The sequence below is a fragment of the Zeus faber genome, assembly GCF_960531495.2.
Source record: "Zeus faber genome assembly, chromosome: 12".
Taxonomy (NCBI): domain Eukaryota; kingdom Metazoa; phylum Chordata; class Actinopteri; order Zeiformes; family Zeidae; genus Zeus; species Zeus faber.
Window position 1 is genome coordinate 10,893,888 of NC_137196.1, and position 19,666 is coordinate 10,913,553.

General features: G+C 42.6%; 2 protein-coding genes across 3 annotated transcripts; both read left to right on the plus strand.

The window, feature by feature from the left end:
• The first annotated feature begins 1,007 nt into the window (after nucleotides 1–1,007).
• armc6 (armadillo repeat containing 6) lies at nucleotides 1,008–4,431 on the plus strand. The gene is made up of 7 exons (XM_080011124.1): nucleotides 1,008–1,424; nucleotides 1,885–1,973; nucleotides 2,085–2,649; nucleotides 2,783–2,928; nucleotides 3,018–3,149; nucleotides 3,258–3,395; nucleotides 3,498–4,431. Exons 1-7 carry the CDS (start codon nucleotides 1,304–1,306, stop codon nucleotides 3,708–3,710), a joined length of 1,404 nt encoding a protein of 467 aa, XP_079867250.1. The 5' UTR covers nucleotides 1,008–1,303; the 3' UTR covers nucleotides 3,711–4,431.
• A 675-nt stretch (nucleotides 4,432–5,106) lies between these two features.
• On the plus strand, nucleotides 5,107–12,608 carry slc25a42 (solute carrier family 25 member 42). 2 transcript variants are annotated; one of them, XM_080011127.1, is made up of 8 exons: nucleotides 5,107–5,234; nucleotides 7,301–7,447; nucleotides 8,189–8,300; nucleotides 8,455–8,480; nucleotides 10,858–11,024; nucleotides 11,333–11,449; nucleotides 11,588–11,739; nucleotides 12,291–12,608. In XM_080011127.1, exons 2-8 carry the CDS (start codon nucleotides 7,382–7,384, stop codon nucleotides 12,605–12,607), a joined length of 957 nt encoding a protein of 318 aa, XP_079867253.1. In that variant the 5' UTR covers nucleotides 5,107–5,234; nucleotides 7,301–7,381; the 3' UTR covers nucleotide 12,608. The 2 variants fall into 2 exon arrangements, with proteins under 2 accessions (XP_079867253.1, XP_079867252.1); XM_080011126.1 differs by having other exon boundaries at nucleotides 5,150–5,394.
• Nucleotides 12,609–19,666: the final 7,058 nt, after the last annotated feature.

Below are 19,666 nucleotides of genomic sequence, written 5' to 3' on the forward strand. Positions count from 1 at the left end.
AGTTAAAATTCTGAGAATGATGTCAAAATTCTGAGTTCAAGAACAGAATCCCGTGAATACATTTGGAATCCAGAGATTAAAGTCAGAATTTGAGTCAAGAATTGTAGAAAAACATTTGACATCTGACTTAATTCTCTCTTAATATCATAATTCCAATAGGTGTTTTGACATGGCCCTAATCCGCTCCGGTACCCTTGTTGAGCCATTCAAGGTTGTAAGATTGTTTGCCATACAGACACAGATACCTGCTGCAAAAAGGGACGACGTTAGAAAACCACAGCTACTTTGCACGCTACTAAAAAACTATAAATAATATAAATGTTTGGAAATTCTGCCATTCTCCGCAAACTGATGGCATCTCCCCCCAAATACACAGTGTTTGCTTAGGGGAGAGTTGTGACATCACAAAGACATCACATGACGATGCCCCCGGTTGTCCTGGTCCCCCGAGTTATCGCTCTCTTTACAAACTTTAATAACGCAAACATCCATAGTCCAATACTTATCGGGACCTTTTCTACAGGTACTATAATCTGACATGTTTGTGTGTTTTGTGTGTATTTCACTAGTATCATTTTAGATCACAACTTTGTAGCCGGCAGCCGCCTGTCCACTATTTTGTAAATGAAATCCTGTATTTGTGTTCCTTTTTAAGAACGTTGTTCTTGTATCATCATTATTTTACTGTTATCAGATACATGTTGATATATATATATATATATATATATATATATATATATATATATATATATATATATATATATATATATATATATATATATATATATACACACACATATATATGTATATATTATGTCTCATCATGATATCAAAATTACAAATGAATGGCTCTCTATAATCGTGTTATGTAGCATTTTTTCTAACCGGAACTACTTACTGCGGAACCTTGTACCAACCCTCAGTTGTGTGGAGCCGAGCACTTTTTAAAGCAGGACCAGCGTAAGTCACTTTCTATTCAGGAAGACCTTTCAGCGTAGTTAGTACAACACTGCTTGGAAACAATGGTTAGATACCGGGTAGATACGACAGACTCGATGCTAAATTTGCGTAAAGTCCATTATTGTCCATTCAGAACTGGGCGGTGGTAACAATCAAACTAAATTATACAAGAACATCTGAAATATTCAACCAAATGCCATTTCACTTAAGCTAATATTAGCGACATCAGGGGGCAAAAAACGTCAATAGTTTTATAGGCAGGTGGGCGTTCTCAGAAACCAGAGCAAACTGCTGAATAGGAATTCTAATATTCTAAAGAATCAGGTTAAGTCATCGTGGCGTCATGGCGAGACGACGCATCACACAGGAAACCTTCGACGCGGTCGTCAAGGAAAATGTCGAGGAATTTGAGATGGATCCGGAGGAGGCTTTGAGAGAAGCTGTAGAACAGTTCGAGTCGCAAGGTAAAACACAGTCCCGATGCAGCGTTTCCAAACGTGCGTCTGGTCAGGCTGGGTTTCACCAATTGAGTCGCGCGTAAAGTGTATGTGATATTTCATGGTGTGGTGATGCCAGGTCCTCACTCAGTATAATCCACTAATTGACTTTAAAATGTCAATTAAAACACGTAAATAATCCTCGATTGTGAGATATGCACTTGGCAAAAAACCCTTTGAATAAGTCATTAATTCAGAGTCAACAAAATTTCTATTACTATACAAGGATTTCCCGATTTCATCATAATAGGATGATAGTTAATATAAGATTAGAATTATTCCCAACCCTCAATACTCATATATCCCACTCTTATCGTTTAATCATCTCCTGTGACTTTTAAAATTGTTGTAAATTATGCGCAGTCCCATATTTTTTATCGTCCAATAGAGAAAAGACCATTAACTATAATATCCGTGTGGAATACAGGTGTGGATCTTGGTTGTATAGTGAAAGCTGTACCCATTTTATTTGGTGACAAACAAGAGGACCAAACACAAACTCACAAAGTCTTACAGGTGGGTCTTAAATATTAGACATTTGTTTGTTTGTTGTATGCTAAAATATCCAGTTTTACGAATTCTAACTTACGTGTATCCAATAATGGTTCATTTGATTTGCCCCTGCAGGCCTTGGACGCCCTTCAAATTGGTCAAGACTCAGAGAGCAGTTTACTTCCAGACCTGAAATGCTTCACAGAGCAGTGTTCTGCTGGCTTTGCCCAGCGGTACTTAGCCGCTCAGAAAGAAGCCTATCCCACCATCCTCTCCTGCTGTCAAAAGAGTCTGGAGGAGCAGGAGAGCCTGTTGGCCTCCCTCTCCGCCCTGGCTGCACTGACAGACGGACAGCCAGACTTGTTGGACACAAAGGGCCAAAATCTTCTTCTGCTTATCCTGAATAAGTACCAGGCGGATCACGCTGTGTTGACTGCGTGCATTCGCGTGGTACGTCACTGTTGTTTGAAGCACGAGCAGAACCGGCAGGATTTGGTGAAAGCTGGAGTTCTCCCACGGCTGACTGGTGCAATCAAACAGCACGGTGAGAGTGCAGAGTTGGTCAAGGACGCGTCCGCGGCTCTCAGAGTCCTGACCTTCGATGATGATGTTAGAGTTCCCTTTGGACAAGCTCACGACCATGCTAAAATGATAGTTCTGGAGCACAATGGACTCAAGGTCATTATTGACGCTGCCAAAGGTGAGTTTGACAGAGAACTAGTAAAACTGAGGGTTTATCAAATCAGCTTCAACAACTGTGTTTGAGACAGTTGTACCATACATTTTGTGTTTCATCAGTGCATTTGTTCTCCTTTGTCCGTGTTTGCTTACAGCTCACCCGGAAAACCGCTCCGTCCTCAGTGAATTGTGTGCGGCTTTATCTCGTCTGGCTGTAAGGAATGAATTCTGTCAAGATATCTGTGATTTGGGAGGATTGAAATTCATGATGACCTTGCTTGCAGATAGTTTTGAGTCACAGGTAGATGACAAAAATGGCGGCAGTTGAAAGACCCAGTTCTGTGTTTTTCAGGTCACTTTTTGTAACAGCTTTAATTATTTTCCTTATAGGAGCTGGTTCGTCAGGTATTAAGCGCAATACGAGCAATTGCAGGAAATGATGATGTTAAAGATGCTGTTGTAAATGCTGGGGGAGTCCAGCTCATTGTCATTGCCATGAATAGACATGTGAGCAACTCGAACGTGAGTAAGCCTTCATGTCTAAATATGTATATGATGGTGTTGGGTGGGGGTGGATGGGTATAGAAATCAATCTTGAAATATTCATTGTATAACTTGATTTCTCTGTAGGTGTGTGAGCAGGGCTGTGCCTGTCTTGCCGTCCTTGCTCTGCGTAAGCCCAACAACTGCAGTGTCATTATGGAAAATGGAGGCACTCTGGCAGCCGTACAAGCTATGAAGACACATCCTGATGATGTTAATGTGCAGGTATAATTAGAGCATTATTAAATGTTTATTTGCTGGGAAAAGCAATTAGGCATTGCCAGTCTTCCAACTCTATAGAAATGTCTCTTTTTATTTCCCAAACAGAAGCAAGCCTGTATGCTTTTGAGAAACCTGGTCTCTCGCATGCGCAACTTCAATCAAATCATCCTGGACATGGGTGCAGAAACCCTGATAGCCCAGGCATTGCAAACCCACCAAGACTGTGCAGATGTGGCCCAAGCAGCCCTCAGAGACCTGGGCTGTCAAGTGGAGCTCAGAGAGCTGTGGACTGGGAAAAAGGGCAGCCTCGCAAACTAAAGATGGCCTCCAATGATTGAAAAGTAGTATTCTGAAGAGAATACACGGTGCCCTTCAAATTATTCTTTAGTCTTACCTATCATTGGTCCTTAACAGCTACATTGTAAACGTTGCCATACACATAGCCTTGCTCTCGGATAAATGTCCTGCAACTACTACCAGTGCATTTGGATTTGCCATTAAAGCAAGGCAAGGCAAGTCTATTTGTACAGCATATTCCATGCACAAGGGCAATTCAAAGTGCTTTACATTCGGCATAAAAGACACAAAAACAAAGAAGAATAGAAGCATAGAAATAAAAACCGAAAAACACAGACATACTAATGTCGGAGAGATAACAGGTAAAAGTGCAATTTAAAAGGCCTACCTGGGTGCACCCATTTGACTTGACCCCGCATTGATAGTTTAAATCGCACAATGTTATGCAAGTGAAAAAGGTAATGGGCACAATTGACACGAGAGGTTTTATTTATTCCATACTTTTAAAATACATTTACATATTTTGGAAATGTTCTTACTTTTGTTTCCCCAATTTATTAATAGAGTTGTTTTCTATGTAGGTCATGTTTAAGAACAAATCCTAATTGTAAACAATGAGTATAATGAATTTGACAAATGGACAGACTGAATAATGTCTGTTTTGCCCCATCTCTTCTGTTAACAAATGCCAATAAATGTATAGATGAATGTCTTTTTATCTTCTTTTCTTATGATGTTTAGCTGGAACTTGATAGTGCATGTGCCCTTGTTCGATAATATGAACAATTAAATGAAAACAATGTGGTAAATAGTCTGTTTTAATGTCCCTTTTAATGTTGCTTTGCAGGTGTTGGAATACGATGTTATATTGCGAATAGAAAATATACTTTATTCATCCCCAGAGGAAAATTGCCCACATCAAAACAATAAGTAATAATGATAAAAGATGGCAAGAAGCCTGACAATTAATTAGAAAACTGAAAAATTGGCAATTTACCTGAAAGAAAATAGCAATAGACCAATCTATCAAAAATGAGTGCATACAAAATTTGCATACATATATAAAAATAAGAATCTGTAGCGATACCGTGTGTGCCAGAGTGGAAAACAAAACGGTTACAACCGCTCGAACCCTGCACCAGACATCATACGTGTTAAGGTTGCCCCGCCTGACGTCACCCAGGTCAAGCCACCCCGGGGGCGGGTGACGAAAAGATTCGACACGAGGTTGAAACATTTTGATATGTCACGTTTCAATATTAGGTCACAATCCCTTTGAGTCCCGGAGACGTCGGGGGGGGCGCTCTGGAGCTCTACCCCTCCCCCTGGAGCTGCCACGCCCATCCTCCGCCACGCCCCTCACCGCGGCCTATCCGGCGCGCGCCGAGCCGGGCGGACTCCATTTCCCACAATGCACCGACGCCCGACGCCCTTGCCAAGTTAGCTGCTGTCGCCCTGTGACAGCGGCGTTGACGACGTTGCGCCGAGGCGAGCGCTTTAGGAGACGAATTAAGTACCAGAAGGGACCGCTTTGTCTTGACCAAGGTAGGTGATGGAGGCTTGACCCGCGCCGCTTCGTCTCGATGCCGGGCAGTGCAAACTGGCCGAGGCTTGCTGGACGCGGTCCCGCTTGTGTTGTTACACAAGTTGATCGATCAAGCTACACGCTGACACCTCGCAGGGCTTCAAGTCTCTTTTTTTCAAGGTATATTCATAATAATCCCTGTGAAATATAAACCTGTATATCGACCGCGAGTGCGTGGATCGTGCCAGGGCGTATGCATGTGTATATGTATGTGTGTACATCGTGTATACTGTGCGTGAGTTTGTGCAGCCGTCTCAACCCTCTTCCTGGCTGTGCAGCGTGCAACGTGCACCAGTGTAAACAGACCGTTTGCCTTGATCAGTTGGAGGATTTTGTGTTTTTGCTCTTTCACCGCATTTTCCGAATTCACTCTCAAATGAAATGAATCCCGAACGAAAGACGAGTTTTAAGGCCACACAGGTGAATTTGCCATGCAGCTCGTGCACTGCCGGTTCCATTTAGTGTTTCTTTTTTTTTCCCCTCATTCATTGACATAATTGGGGAAACGTGCGTAATTCCACACGAATGCAATAACAACAACAACAACAACAACAACAACAACGTCATGAAGTCTGTTCAAAGGGAAAGCAAGTGTCAGGACGCATCCTTGAGGAAGCCTAATAATAGGGCCTGGCTGGAGGGGAACAAGGGCTTGTAAAATGATCTGCGTGGACTGGAGAGGGAGCGAGAACACCGTGAGGGTGACACAAGTGCGGTGGAGGGGTTTCTGCTTCTTCGCAGCTCCCCTCCTTCAGGCCCCACTGTGGAAATTGCCCACTGCTGGCGGAAGAGAAACCCCTGATAACCACCACCAGCCGCTCCTCTGTCCCCCCCCCCCCCCCCCCCCCCCCTCGTCCCGTCACTCTCCCGTCACGTCCACCGATCCCCCCCCCCCGGCTCCGGGTGGGAGATGGGACGTCATGATTAGGCCCGTGAGGACGAGGCATGCAGACGTCGAAGTTGTTCTCAAACTCGCCCCACCTCAGAAGAACACGCGGTTAAAGGTTGCGAAGTACCGTGGTGTACCGGGGCACGGATTGTGTTGTGGTTGGTTTTTCCATAGACTGACGCTGTGTTTGCTTAGACTCGTACCTTTCACCCCGAAGGCCTGAGCTGCCATTGTTTTTAACGGTGCACTGCTTTGCTTTGGATGTTTTTTTTTATTTTAATTTTTTTTTTTTTTTATATATATAGCCTCACGTGGGTGTCACAAGGCAAGGGTACTGCACTTCACCATTAAAGGTGTGTTTTGTGCACACCCACTGTTGGCTGCGGGGAATTCAGACGGGACACTGAACAGCAGCAAGGAAAGGAAACATTATAGGGAAGGGACATACATTTAAAGGAACCAAGTGGCGCCAATAATGCAAAAATACTTCCACAGCCTAAAAAACATCTCCGACTTCCATTATCAAAGTATTAAAGGGGGGGGGGGGGGGTCTGGTCCATCTGTGTAAAGTGGGAAATTCCCCCGTTGTCACAGTGAGCGCTGTAAACACAACCCCCCCGTTTTCCTTCGTGTTCCAACGGATTTTCAAAACTGAATAGTCCCATACGGTTATCACTGTTGTAGTCATAGTTATTTATATTCAAGTCCTTTCTCATCGTAGTTGAATTACGGTCTCTTAGTTTTAGATCGACAAATTATTTTACTGCAGAAAAATACCATAATTTTGATTGTAATTTCCAATGTATAGACAATAGACTGATCAAATTCCAAAAGCAAGCTATTGAAATCTTACTCTTTATACTTGTGACATGCTTCACCACTTGTTTGTTTGTCGTGGACTGGAAAAATGCAAACATGCATTTAATTTGGTGTTTGTCGCATATTGCGCTATTAAGGGCAGATGAGTCTTTCCAGAACTCGTTTGACAGCTTCTGAATTACTCTGAATAATACTAATTAACTAAGCCAGCCAAATAAAACACATGCAGTCATTCAGACTGCGTTTCACCTCAAAGGTTCTGATCCAAACACTCAATCTCCCTTGTCTCTCCTTTTGCCGGCCCACTGAACATTCCAGCCCACCGCAACTGGCGTCAGTGCCCCCCGCTGGCCGGAGTACATGACCACTGTCGGCGACGGCTGCGTGTAGCTCTCGGGGATGGGAAATGCGGTCCAGGAACAAGTCCTCGCGCAGAGAGAGGTGCTGCCCCCGGCTCAGGCGGAGGTACGTTATTTCGAAAAAGGATGGACACGTCTCTCTCGCGCTCTCTCTCCTGTCCTCTCTGGTTTCACCGCAGGTCCCTGTTGCTGTCCGCTGGTCGGGCAGATGTCAATATTCATCCTAACATCACTCTAGTTTAATCATCGACATCTACTTACTTCATGTTAACGCCTCAGTGGAGAAATTCCACTCTACACGGGACGGTGTGTAGCGTCGGGACGGCTGTTTGTGTGTTTAGCTCCTGATAACAGGTAGATCAGTATTTACATATTCATATTGATTAATGGCACCTTATTCTAGGCTGGGCTGTATGGACCATCACATCAAGATATTAAATGAACTGAAGTGCAAGTTGTATTGAGTAACTATATCATGTTACCCCCCGTTGAGGTGGTCTTTCAATTTAAAGTCTTTACACTTATTACTGTCCCTGGGCTCCATGATATTGCACAATTGGTTTATATTCTTCGGGGTGAGCTGGAACGCGAGCACACTCAACTTTGAGTCAGTCCGTGTAAATGGACCTGTATCGACTTCACAAATGCTAATTGTGTATTTTTTAAAAACGACTTAAGATGCTGCTCCTATGCCCTTCCTATGAAAAGGTGTCAGTCCAGTTTGTCCTGTTTGTAATATAATCCTAGTACCACATTTATACTCACTGTGCTACAGGAGTTATATAACTGCTTTGTGGTTGATGTATTCTAGAAAGTGATCCCTTCCTCTGTCTCTCTGTGTGTCCAGGACCTTGAACCCACTCGCTCTGTGTTGAACTCGCTGCTGTCTGGTGCCCTCGCAGGCGCCGTGGCCAAGACATCCGTTGCGCCGCTGGACCGAACCAAGATCATTTTCCAAGGCAAGCCACACCATCTGCCCTTTTCATTTCAAATACGCACTTGCAAGAATCATGTACTTAAAGTGGGAGCACATTTATTTGTTGTTCTTCATAATTGATCATAATGTCATTTGTGTTTCTTTAATGTTTCATTTTTCTTTGTCTTATGTTGCAGTGTCTTCGGCAAGATTTTCTGCCAAGGTAGGTTTGCTTATCATCCAACGCAGCTACGCAAGCCAAATATTTAGACAACCGGCCCACAGGGCAATTTAAAGTGGCCGGTTACATCTTTATAATATACAGGCACTTCTCACTTAACAACTGAGTTCAGTTCCGAGGACCAGGTCGTTTAGCGAACTGGTCGATAGGCGAGGACCCATGTTATTTCACACTAAGGGGGTGTGGCCATTGTACATACACGCTAGTGTAGTGAATACTGACAGACTGTTGGAACGAGACTGAGAACGGTGATGAGATGAGATGTATACAGTGTATATTATATATAATATATAGATTGTATAGTATATACAAAGTGTATAGAGTGTGTGTGTGTGTGTGTGTGTGTGTGTGTGTGTGTGTGTATATATGTATATATATGTGTATATATAGTGTAGTGTATAGTATATACACTACTCACAAAAAGTTAGGGATATTCGGCTTTCGGGTGAAATTTCAGGATGAACCTAAAATGCACTATACTCTTTACAGGTGAACTTAATTTGACCTTCTCTAAACTTTTTAATGCACATGTCCAACTGTTCAATGCTTCAGTACTTTTTTTTTTCAACTTGCTGTTCCCTCACAAGGAGCTGAACGGCAAAATTCACAACAGGTGTTTGATCTGTGAATCAACCAATACATTTCCTGGTTCAATTAGAATTGGTATTTAAACAGTCCTCTTCATCATGCTGTTCACATTTTGACATCATGAGACCAAGACGACCCCTAACAACTGATCAACAGTACCTCACCATTGCGAGGCTTCAAACAGGATGTTCTCAGAGGGAAGTGGCCACTGAGCTTAGAGTGTCACAGAGTGTCATCAGCAGGTTCCTACAGAGAGACTGGAAGAGCCACAGAAAGGCATAGAAGTGGACGTCCTTTGGCCACATCCCACACTGATGACCGCTTCATTGTGAATAGTGCCCTGCGGAACCGCATGATGAATGCCACTCAACTCCAGACAGATTTAAGGGAGGTGAGAGGCACCCAAGTGTCACGTCAGACCATTCGAAACCGTTTACATCAGCGTGGTCTGCGTGCTAGACGACCTGCAAGGCTACCTGACCACACCACCAGGCACAGGCATCATCGTCTTGCATGGGCCAGGGAGCATTTACGCTGGACGAGGGACCAGTGGCCTCAGTGCTGTTCTCTGATGAAAGGCAATTCACGTTGAGCAAAAATGATGTTGGAGACGTCAAGGAGAGCGCTGTGCATCAGCCACTGTTGTCACCAGATGAGCCTTTGGAGGTGGTGGTGTTACAGTGTGGGCAGGTGTGTCTAGTCAATACAGAACTGCCCTACACTTTGTGAATGGTACAGTGACAAGCCCATACTACCTGAATAACATCATTAATCCAGTCATTGTGCCCCTGCATGAACAACACAGGCCTAATTTCATCTTCATGGACGACAATGCTCCAGCTCATTGGGGAACGGCTGCTGGAGACTGGGGCACCTCAAATGGAGTGGCCTGCACTTTCTCCAGACCTGAATCCCATAGAAAACCTTTGGGATCAGCTGAGTCGCCGTGTAGAGGCTCGTAACTCTACACCCCAGAACCTCAATGACCTGAGGGCTGCCCTTCAAGAAGAGTGGGGGGCCAGGCCTCAGCAGACAATAAGTCGACTTGTGAACAGCATGAGACGTGGTTGTCAAGCTGTATTTGATGCTCAAGGGCACATGACAAGTTATTGAGACGTTGACATTTTTTGTTGTGGTAAACCCACCACTGTTGTTGGCTTTTGTTTCAATCAATTGTTTGAGATGAGGAAATCACCATTGCATGCTTCTACTTAAATGCCCTACTTTCATCACTGTCACGTGAACTTTTTACATTTTCCATAAATTTCACCCTGAAGCCAAATATCCCTGTGTGTGTTTGTGTGTGTGTGTGTGTGTGTGTGTGTGTGTGTGTGTGTGTGTGTGTGTGTGTGTGTGTGTGTGTGTGTGTGTGTGTGTGTGTGTGTGTGTGTGTGTGTGTGTGTGTGTGTGTGTGTGTGTGTGTGTGTGTGTGTGGTTATAGTGTATAAAAAATATATAGTGTGTATATATAGTAGTTATAATGTGTACAGGTTATAAAGGGTGATGCACGATGAGATGCTTGATGCTGAGACATCGTGGTATTATTCGCAGCGCACAATACCGACTGGTCAGAGACCTGTCGTAAGTCTGAACGGTACCTGTATTGTTAAATCTGGCCTGCAAATTCATTTAAAAATTAATCCATATATTTTTGCTTAATGTGAATATAAAACAAAATGAACAGAATGAATGATAATAACAACCTACAGTTTTTTTTTTTTGTTTTTTTTTTGATTTCTCAAAAAAAATAAATTCTACTAATTATGCTCAGGAGGCCTACAGGTTGATCTACCGCACATATCTGCAAGATGGCTTCTTCAGTTTGTGGAGGGGGAACTCGGCCACCATGGTCCGCGTCATTCCTTACGCCGCCATCCAGTTCTGTGCACACGAGCAGTACAAGATACTGCTGGGAGGCTACTACGGCTTCCAAGGAAGGTTGGTGGCCACTTGTTTTAATTGACTATTTACCAGTATTGATAGATTGCAATTCAGTTCATGTCTCCTAACCCTAACCCTAACCTTCTGGGATTCCCAATAGGTAACATAGGTGAGTCTCCTATATTTGAAGAAAAATTATAAATAAAAAAATAAGGGAATAAACAGTGTGCCAGCGAGTCCTATTTTTAGTGTCAATAACTGCAACAAAACAAAAAACCCTAACCCATGTCAGGTGGTGTCCGAATGAAGTGAATTTTCTGGGTAACATCTCAATGTGTTAACCATGTGTCAACCATGTGTCACAGAGCGCTGCCTCCGTTTCCGCGGTTACTGGCCGGCTCCATGGCGGGGACCACAGCGGCCATGCTGACCTACCCTTTGGACATGGTCCGAGCTCGGATGGCGGTCACGCCCAAGGAAATGTAAGGCGATCTTTTGGTTTGTAGAAGTCACAACAAGGTTTTCCGTCGGACCCCGAACAGGATCATGCAATGAATGGTGCAGAACTCCGGGCGTATTCGACCCACTTCCGACAAATTATTTTCCCTCTCCCTCCGCAGGTACAGCAACATCATGCACGTGTTTGTGCGGATCTCTCGGGAGGAGGGCTTGAAGACGCTGTACAGGGGCTTCACTCCCACCATCCTGGGCGTGGTGCCTTACGCCGGCCTCAGCTTTTTCACCTATGAGACCCTCAAGAAGCTCCACGCAGGTACTCACAAACACTCCCAGACTCCGGCGGTCCAAAATTGATACGTCTTAGAGTTGATGCCGAAGTCACCGTGACTTAATGATCAACCTCGCTATTAACTAGTCTGCACTAGGGGTGGGGGATCGATACAGCATAGTATCGCAATATTTTGCGTGGCATTGTTGTATCGCTAAAAGGATGCCAAGTATCAATATTTTATGATATACATGGATGCAAACAATGCGCTTTTCAGTGGATGTGCAGCGACCCATTTTAGCTTTTTTTTAAATTTTATTAATTTATTTTATTTTTTTATCCGTCTGAGAAAAACGACGTCATCGGCGATCGTATAAACTAGTGGAGTTGTTCTCTAGTGTTACGTTAGAAGACGTGGACACAGCTCTCCGGTTCGCAATTTGACATGGACTCAACTCAGTTGATACTGAGTTACTGATACGGAGCAACTCAGTTGATACTGAGTTGAGCATGAGCTTTGGACTCTCCCAATGAAGCTGATTTCCCTCCTCCTCCTCCTCCTCCTCCTCCTCCTCCTCCTCCTCCTCCTCCTCCAGAGCGCAGCGGGCGTCCCCAGCCCTACTCCTACGAGCGGCTGGCGTTCGGGGCGTGCGCCGGCCTGATCGGCCAGTCGGCCTCGTACCCGCTGGATGTGGTGCGGCGGCGCATGCAGACGGCCGGGGTCACGGGCCACACCTACGGCACCATTGCCGGCACCATGCGGGAGATCGTGGCCGAGGAGGGCGTGGTGCACGGCCTCTACAAGGGCCTGAGCATGAACTGGGTGAAGGGGCCCATCGCCGTGGGCATCAGCTTCACCACCTTCGACCTGACGCAAATCCTGCTGCACAAGATGGGCTACACCTCCCGCTGACGGCCCGCGGAGGGAGGGGGGCGGCTGGGGAGAGGGGGGTGGGAGAAGGCGGGGCAGCAGAGATGCACACACTGCCTCCACACATGCGGGAACATTAATATATGAAGTTTAGCTGGAATATGATCAGTATTATATTTGGCTTTGCGGCACAAAGTGTATGGTACAGACTTCACCCTGACTGTTGTGGTCCTACCCTTCCAAGTGCAATATGCTCAAATATTTGACGTCGCTCAAATGACCGCCCCGCCTCGTTTTTTTTAAATTTTACTTTACTTTTTGCATTTGCATTCGATTTGACTCCTCAGACTAAAAATATGCCCTTTTGTGATTTGATTTGGCTGTTTTTTTTTTTTGTTTTTTTTTGCTTTGTTCTAAAAAAAAAACCAACAAAACTATTACACCAAAGGATATATCAGTTTGTGTAAATGCACTGAGTGCGAGTCTATTGTAATGTTGGTCCCTCAGTAGTTGTATTTTTTTAAATACTGAATAAATTTCCCGGGTTTATCAACCCGTAACTTGACACATCCGCTGTCAAAGCCGAAAAAAGTCCGAAAGTGGCATGGCTGTAATACTGTATCGGCGACCTTTTCTGGCAGAATTGGACTGGAAAGAAAGTTTGTCAAAATCGCAGTCGTTCCTGCTCAAATCGCTTTCCGTCATTCAGAGTGATGGTGACAGCCGTGGCTTGAGTTTTTGCATCGGACCACGTTTGAGAGCTTGCTTTTAGATTTTGTTTGTTTCGTTGTCGGTTCCGGCTCTATGCACCGAAGGAACCCAACGACAGAAGGGAAATGAAGGTACGGCTCCGGGCGTGACTTAACACGTTTAAGTGTGTTTCCCTCACATCCGGGACCCCTCTCCCATCAGCCTTAATGCTCGGTGGTATTTGGCCATCTGGCAGGCACCGTGACTTGTCTGATGCAGGCCGCCGGCTTAAAACGGCCTCCGCGGCTTCTATATTTAGAAGGTGCTCACGGGTTCGCCGTTCGTCAGCGTTCGCTCGTTCTGAGGTTTTGAGTCGAGCGAGCAGCTGGGGCGGACGGGGGGGGGGGGGGGGGAGAGAGAGAGAGAGAGAGAGAGAGAGAGAGAGAGAGAGAGAGAGAGAGAGAGGATCTGCGGCATTGTGGTCCGTAAGCTTGACGTCACCTCAAATCACAGATGGAAGATGGCAACACGGGGTCGTTGTAGGACCGATGTGGTTTATAGAGTGTTGTAACTCATGCACCGCTTTGATACTAACTGATATTACTTTAGTTGTACTACTTGAACCCGGAGAACATTTACAGTAGGTCTATACTGTACGCGTTTTGTGTTTTTGGTTTTGACCTCAACCCACAACCTAATAAGCTACAAGATATTCCCTCTATTATCCAGCAATCACTCTCAATATCATATTTGGGTGCATTTCTCTTTCAATGGAGGAGATCTTCGAATCAACACTGACCCTAAGGCGGGGCGGGATGAGGCAGAGCTGACGGGGCGGGGCTGGTGATGCCAAAAAAGGGTGCAGCACCCTTACCCCAACCTCCCCTGTTGTATTGTGGGCCGCGGCGTCTCGTGACTCTCTTACTCTGTTGAACCCATTCAAAGCCCCTTTTGTGCAAGTCTGCGTCCAGCAGGTCCCGGGGTCCCTCTGTCCACTCGTAGTTCACCATCCGGAGGTCTCACCTCCATGACGTGTTTCCCGCGGCAACTGTATTTAAAAACGGAACGTCGTCGCAAATGCTGCTTCGGTCGAAGACCGGAACCTTCACGACCGACCCCTAAGTGCCTCAGCGGTTGTCCTGGTTATTTACTGTGACTTTCTACTAACGCTTTGACTTGTTTTTCGGACTAACCTTCCACCTCTCTAGCCCAGCTTCTGTCCTTCATACGTTTGAACCTTTTGCTCGGGACAGCCAAGCAGCGCTTCTTCGACGTTGAGCGGTGGGATTGACCTCTGTGATTGAATGTATTGATTCAGGTCCTGTTTGTTCAGTTGTTTTGTTTTATTTGTTTTGTATCTAATGTTTGTACACCGCCTTGCAAGGAATCAAAGATCTCCGCCGTGACACGCGATGCACAGTCCCTAACACTACCGAGCCAGTCCCACTCATTTTTAGGCATTTACTTGTGATGTAGGATTGTCTCATGTGTATAGTGAGAAGCCGGAATTAGACATTTGATATTCCTTATGATTTGGGGCACGTTGTAAATACCATTCAAGACCAGATCTTCGAAGCAGAGACGAGAAAAAGGCCACACCACCTTAACAGACTATTTGAAGATGAGAAGACGGGAATCTGAAAAGTCTAGACAATCATCAAATACCAAAACGAAATGTTGTTTGCTTGTTTTTAGATCGGTCTTGCCCTTTAAGAAATTTGATAAACCTGAAAGTGGCTTAACATAAAAGTATACTAAAATATTTTAACACGTGATTTGTTTTTCGTTGTATTTGCCTGTGCTCCTAATGTAGCCAACGCATTTGAAATTCAACTTGGTGGTTTTAGTTTGAACCCCGTTACCTGATCACCCCATACATACAGACGTGCAGACATAAGATATCTATGGATTTGCATGTGACAATAGCTGTTTCCACACAGTGATTATACGAATAGACTGTTGTACATCTTTGTGATTTGTGCCAACAGGAATGTAAACACTAATACTGTGATTTGTGTCCAGTCTTTAGTGATGGCGTGTCTTTTACAGAGTTTTGAAACCTCACAGATTCTTAAATAAACTTGACATATGTTGTAACGCGTGTACGTGCGTGTGCGTGCGTGCGTGTGTGTGTGTGTGTGTGTGTGTGCGCGCGCACACAAATACATTTTTCTTCGCATCTTTTATTTTGTTTGGCACTTTAACAGTTACCATGTTGAAGTACAAAATACCAAAAAAAGTTATTGATTCATTAATATGAGAGCGAGTAATGCAAAATATATTTTAGATATTAACTTTAGACATCATTTTAAAACATAACATTAGCGTATTATTCACAATACTGTGTACCATTAAATGTTTACATATACCATTTGATAAGTACTATCCAGTTTATCATGTTGTTCAAGCAAATCTCTTATTTGATCAGATTCAAGAAAAAAAAGTGCAATAGTTTCCCTGATTTCATTATATTCATTCAATATATACTGTAAGTTGTTTTTTTCCATGTCTGTACAATGTGCCATATTATGGATCCAGTAACCCAGTCTAGGCTGATCTGTTTTCTTCAATGTAAGTGCAATCACACACACACACACACACACACACACACACACACACAAAGACATTGAAACTGATTCTGTTTTAACTTGAGGCCTAGAGGGTAAAGGCCTAAGATATATTATCTGTTGGAATCCTAACAGATGATAAAACTTCTCCTGCTAAGGTTTGTCACTTTGAATGTACATCAGCCAGATTAGGAGCACCAGGGCCCGCTGTTTCTCCCGGTGTGTTTATGGGATTATATTATTGCCTTATTATCCTTATTATTTGCCTCTTTCTCGATCGCTCTCTCCTGACCATATATCAAATTTTAGTTTATTTGGGTGCAGCGTTTACTTTTAATTTTTTTTTTTTTTTTTGTTTGTTTTCACATATGACAAAACCCTCCATCACACTTTCCACACATGTTCTCAGACACACCACTGATATGACTGACCTCTGTGTTTGCTAAATATATTTGTCAAGGCATGAATTGAATTGAATTCTGCACTTCTTTCTTTTTTATTATATTATATTTTATGAATGCATATATCTATCATAAATACGGTACAGTATATATTATATTGTTATAACCATTCTTGTTTTCCACCCTAGTACACACAGTATGTACAGGTTTTGTTTATGCATATATTTATATATATATATATATAGACATAGACATACATACATACATACATACATACATATACATACATATATATAATATATATATATATTGTTTTTACTGCCAAAAAAAGTGTTGTGTCAAATGACCACAGGGGGACGCTGTAATAAAGGAAATACCCAGCACCTCACCTCGGCCTGCAGTTCAGCAGATGACCAGTAGGTAGCAGTGCAACACGGCCTTTGCAAGATGAACGTGTGGAGTCCAGGGCCATGGTGGGAGTTTGAACTTGACCTTGACAGACACTTCTGCATCATTTACCTCAACAAAACCCCCTTTGGGCAAAATCAGCCCCCAGAAATAATAAGAGTAAAGTAAGTGCTCACCTATTTTACGCACAAGTTATTTGATCCATTTGATTTGATTCGTTCATGTATTTGTTTAAACGCATGAACCATCCCTTGAAATATTACGCGTGGAAACTTTCCATTGTTAATGACTGAATGCCGGACTGGGGTTTTATCCATGTGAATACGGGGCAACTGTAACGTCACAGGGTTACGTGTTATTTAAACAAAAATGAAATAAGAAATGGCCTCAGCCTGCACTTGAACTCGGCCGGAGAGAAGGAAGCATACTGTCTGGTTTCATGCAAACTGAAGTGTGGAAAATGCCAAATGAAGACAGAGGAGTGAGAGGAACAGAGGGAACTAATTAGAGGCTGGAGAAGGAAGGATGGAGGATGGAGGATGGAGGAGCAGAGTGTGGTTGCTATAGATACATGGCACGGTGCCAGGTAAGGAAGCTCATTTGCATTCATTCAGATCATAGCTCACACACACACACACACACACACACACACACACACACACACACACAGTCTTCCTCCTTTGTGCTACAACAAAGCCAAAACATTTTAGTGCTTTGATCCTAATTTAATTCATAATATTTGTAATTCTTAAAGCAAAACTTTACCATTGCATTATTTATTCTTATTTGAAAAGCATACACAGAGACCTCTGTGATATTGACAACATCTCACCCATCCATTATGAGCAGCAAAGTCTTTGTTTTTCTTAATTTCTTACTCCCATTTGTGATTTATTTCCCCCCATCAGCCATGCTCGGAAGACAAATTAGGCTCAAATGTGCAAAAACAAATAGAGCATTTTATGTTTACAATTTCTAATGTGCAATGCTGTATTCAGCCTTTCATCCGAGCACAAAGGCTGTAGTTTTCCCAGTTAGGGTCCAGTCCAGGCCATTACCACTGCAGTGTTCAAATGAAGGAACTCTTCAGGCCTCGGGAATTAAAAGCTGCAGCGTTATTTGTTTAAAGGATGAACTGGATGTCACATTTCGTTCACAAAGCTAAATATCCCAACAGTTAAAACAATTAAATCTATATACAATGACAGAAATTGATGTTTTTTTTTTTAAATTATAATTTTTAATTCATTTATTTATTTTTAATTTGGAGAATACATCTCTCTCCAGTTGAGCACATTTTAATTATATAAGCCAGCTATGTAGGACAGATATGTCTGTTTTAATGGCAGACTCATTCGATGGCCTTGTTCCCTCACAGCCACTGAATTAGTCTGGCATAATTATTTCTATTTTCGCTTCTAATTTGGAACATTTAATTCATGGACGTTACTTAAAAAAAAAAAAAAAAAAACTAAATCGTGTAATTATTTACAATGACTGCAAGGCCTGACGCCTGGAGAAATGTGAGGTAATAGGCCTATATGAAAATATGAAACAGTGTTGTTACCGATTTTCGTGGTGGAAAAAAAGCAAAAGAGAAAAAATATATATGTTTAAGTCAGAAATCAATTATTTGAATTAATCGAATGAATGTTTGTTCATATTTTGGGTTAACGACAGTGCCGCCAAATACTTGCGGGAAATAATATATTTTATAAAAGCATAATAAGAAGCGGTCGTTAAATATATATTGAATACTTATCATAAGGCATCATGTTACGTTAACTTAATGTTAAGAAAAAATTAAAAGATATATGAAGGTCACAATCTCGTTACTTTCCAAATATCAATAAATCTTATTGTCTCGTGGGTACACACCCTACATCACAGTGTATTTTAAACGCAAAACTCAAAATCAATTTAGCGTAAAGGGTGTTTCAGAGGGTAAATGTTCCAAATATCTCTCTTGACAACTAACAAACTATACAGTGTATGTGGACACGTGGAACTGTATGTCATCGGTTATACATTAATAACCCAGGCAAAAATCAACCTGAAAGGGCAAAGAGTGCATTTATTGAGCAATGTCATATTTACAGTATATAAGTCATCACGCGTTTAAGGATTTTTGAAGGATTCTTTTAAATTAAAAATAAATGTTTAGGACATAGTGATGAACAACAACAACAACAACAACAACAACAACAACAATAATAACAATAACAATAATAATAATAATAATAATAATAATAATAATAATTACAATAATAAAAACTACACTAATAATATTATAATAACATAATATATAAAATATAATAAATAAATAAATAAATAAATAAATAAATAGAAGGATGATAGATAGATAGATAGATAGATAGATAGATAGATAGATAGATAGATAGATAGATAGATAGATAGATAGATAGACAAATAAATAAATACAAAATCCACATAATATAGGCAACTTCTCTCCTTTAACACACTCTCTCCATTCCTCTTTTTCTCTCAAATTATATGTGATATCTTTTGCACTATATTTAACATCCCACAATTTCTTCGCTTTCTATTCTAGCAACATTTTTGTCTATTGAGACATGTTTTGATGCCAGAGAGGTTTTACTCTGAAGCTGCAGTCAGAGGGGCTGGGCCGCTCTCCTCCAATCACAATCCTCGTTGTTTCATCAGAGATGTTGGCGTTGTGATGCCCACACCATCGTTCTGCAAAGAGAAGAAAGGCAAAGAATAAATACAGGGTTGTTTTTGTCAAACAGCGCTCAAATAAAATTGATACAATACATGCATGCGTGTGTGTGTTTGTGTGTGTGGGTATGTGTGTGTGTGTGTGTGTGTGTGTGTGTGTGTGTGTGTATACACACATGCATCTACACTCCTTCACTTATGACCTCTATGTCTGGACTGTGTTCAGAGGAAGTGTAGTCAGTTGTGACACCCACAATTATACCATAGGGAAAACATTTGTGCGCGCGCACACACACACACACACAGACGCACACACACACACACACACACACACA

Bases quoted from the DNA above. Each gene is read 5' to 3' on its own strand.
- armc6 (XM_080011124.1), top strand. From the start codon at position 1,304: ATGGCGAGACGACGCATCACACAGGAAACCTTCGACGCGGTCGTCAAG. The intron at 1,974-2,084 runs GTGGGTCTTAAA...TTGCCCCTGCAG, and splicing joins AAACTCACAAAGTCTTACAG to GCCTTGGACGCCCTTCAAAT. The intron at 2,929-3,017 runs GTAGATGACAAA...TTTTCCTTATAG, and splicing joins CAGATAGTTTTGAGTCACAG to GAGCTGGTTCGTCAGGTATT.
- slc25a42 (XM_080011127.1), top strand. From the start codon at position 7,382: ATGGGAAATGCGGTCCAGGAACAAGTCCTCGCGCAGAGAGAGGTGCTG. The intron at 8,481-10,857 runs GTAGGTTTGCTT...AATTATGCTCAG, and splicing joins CGGCAAGATTTTCTGCCAAG to GAGGCCTACAGGTTGATCTA. The intron at 11,740-12,290 runs GTACTCACAAAC...CTCCTCCTCCAG, and splicing joins CCTCAAGAAGCTCCACGCAG to AGCGCAGCGGGCGTCCCCAG.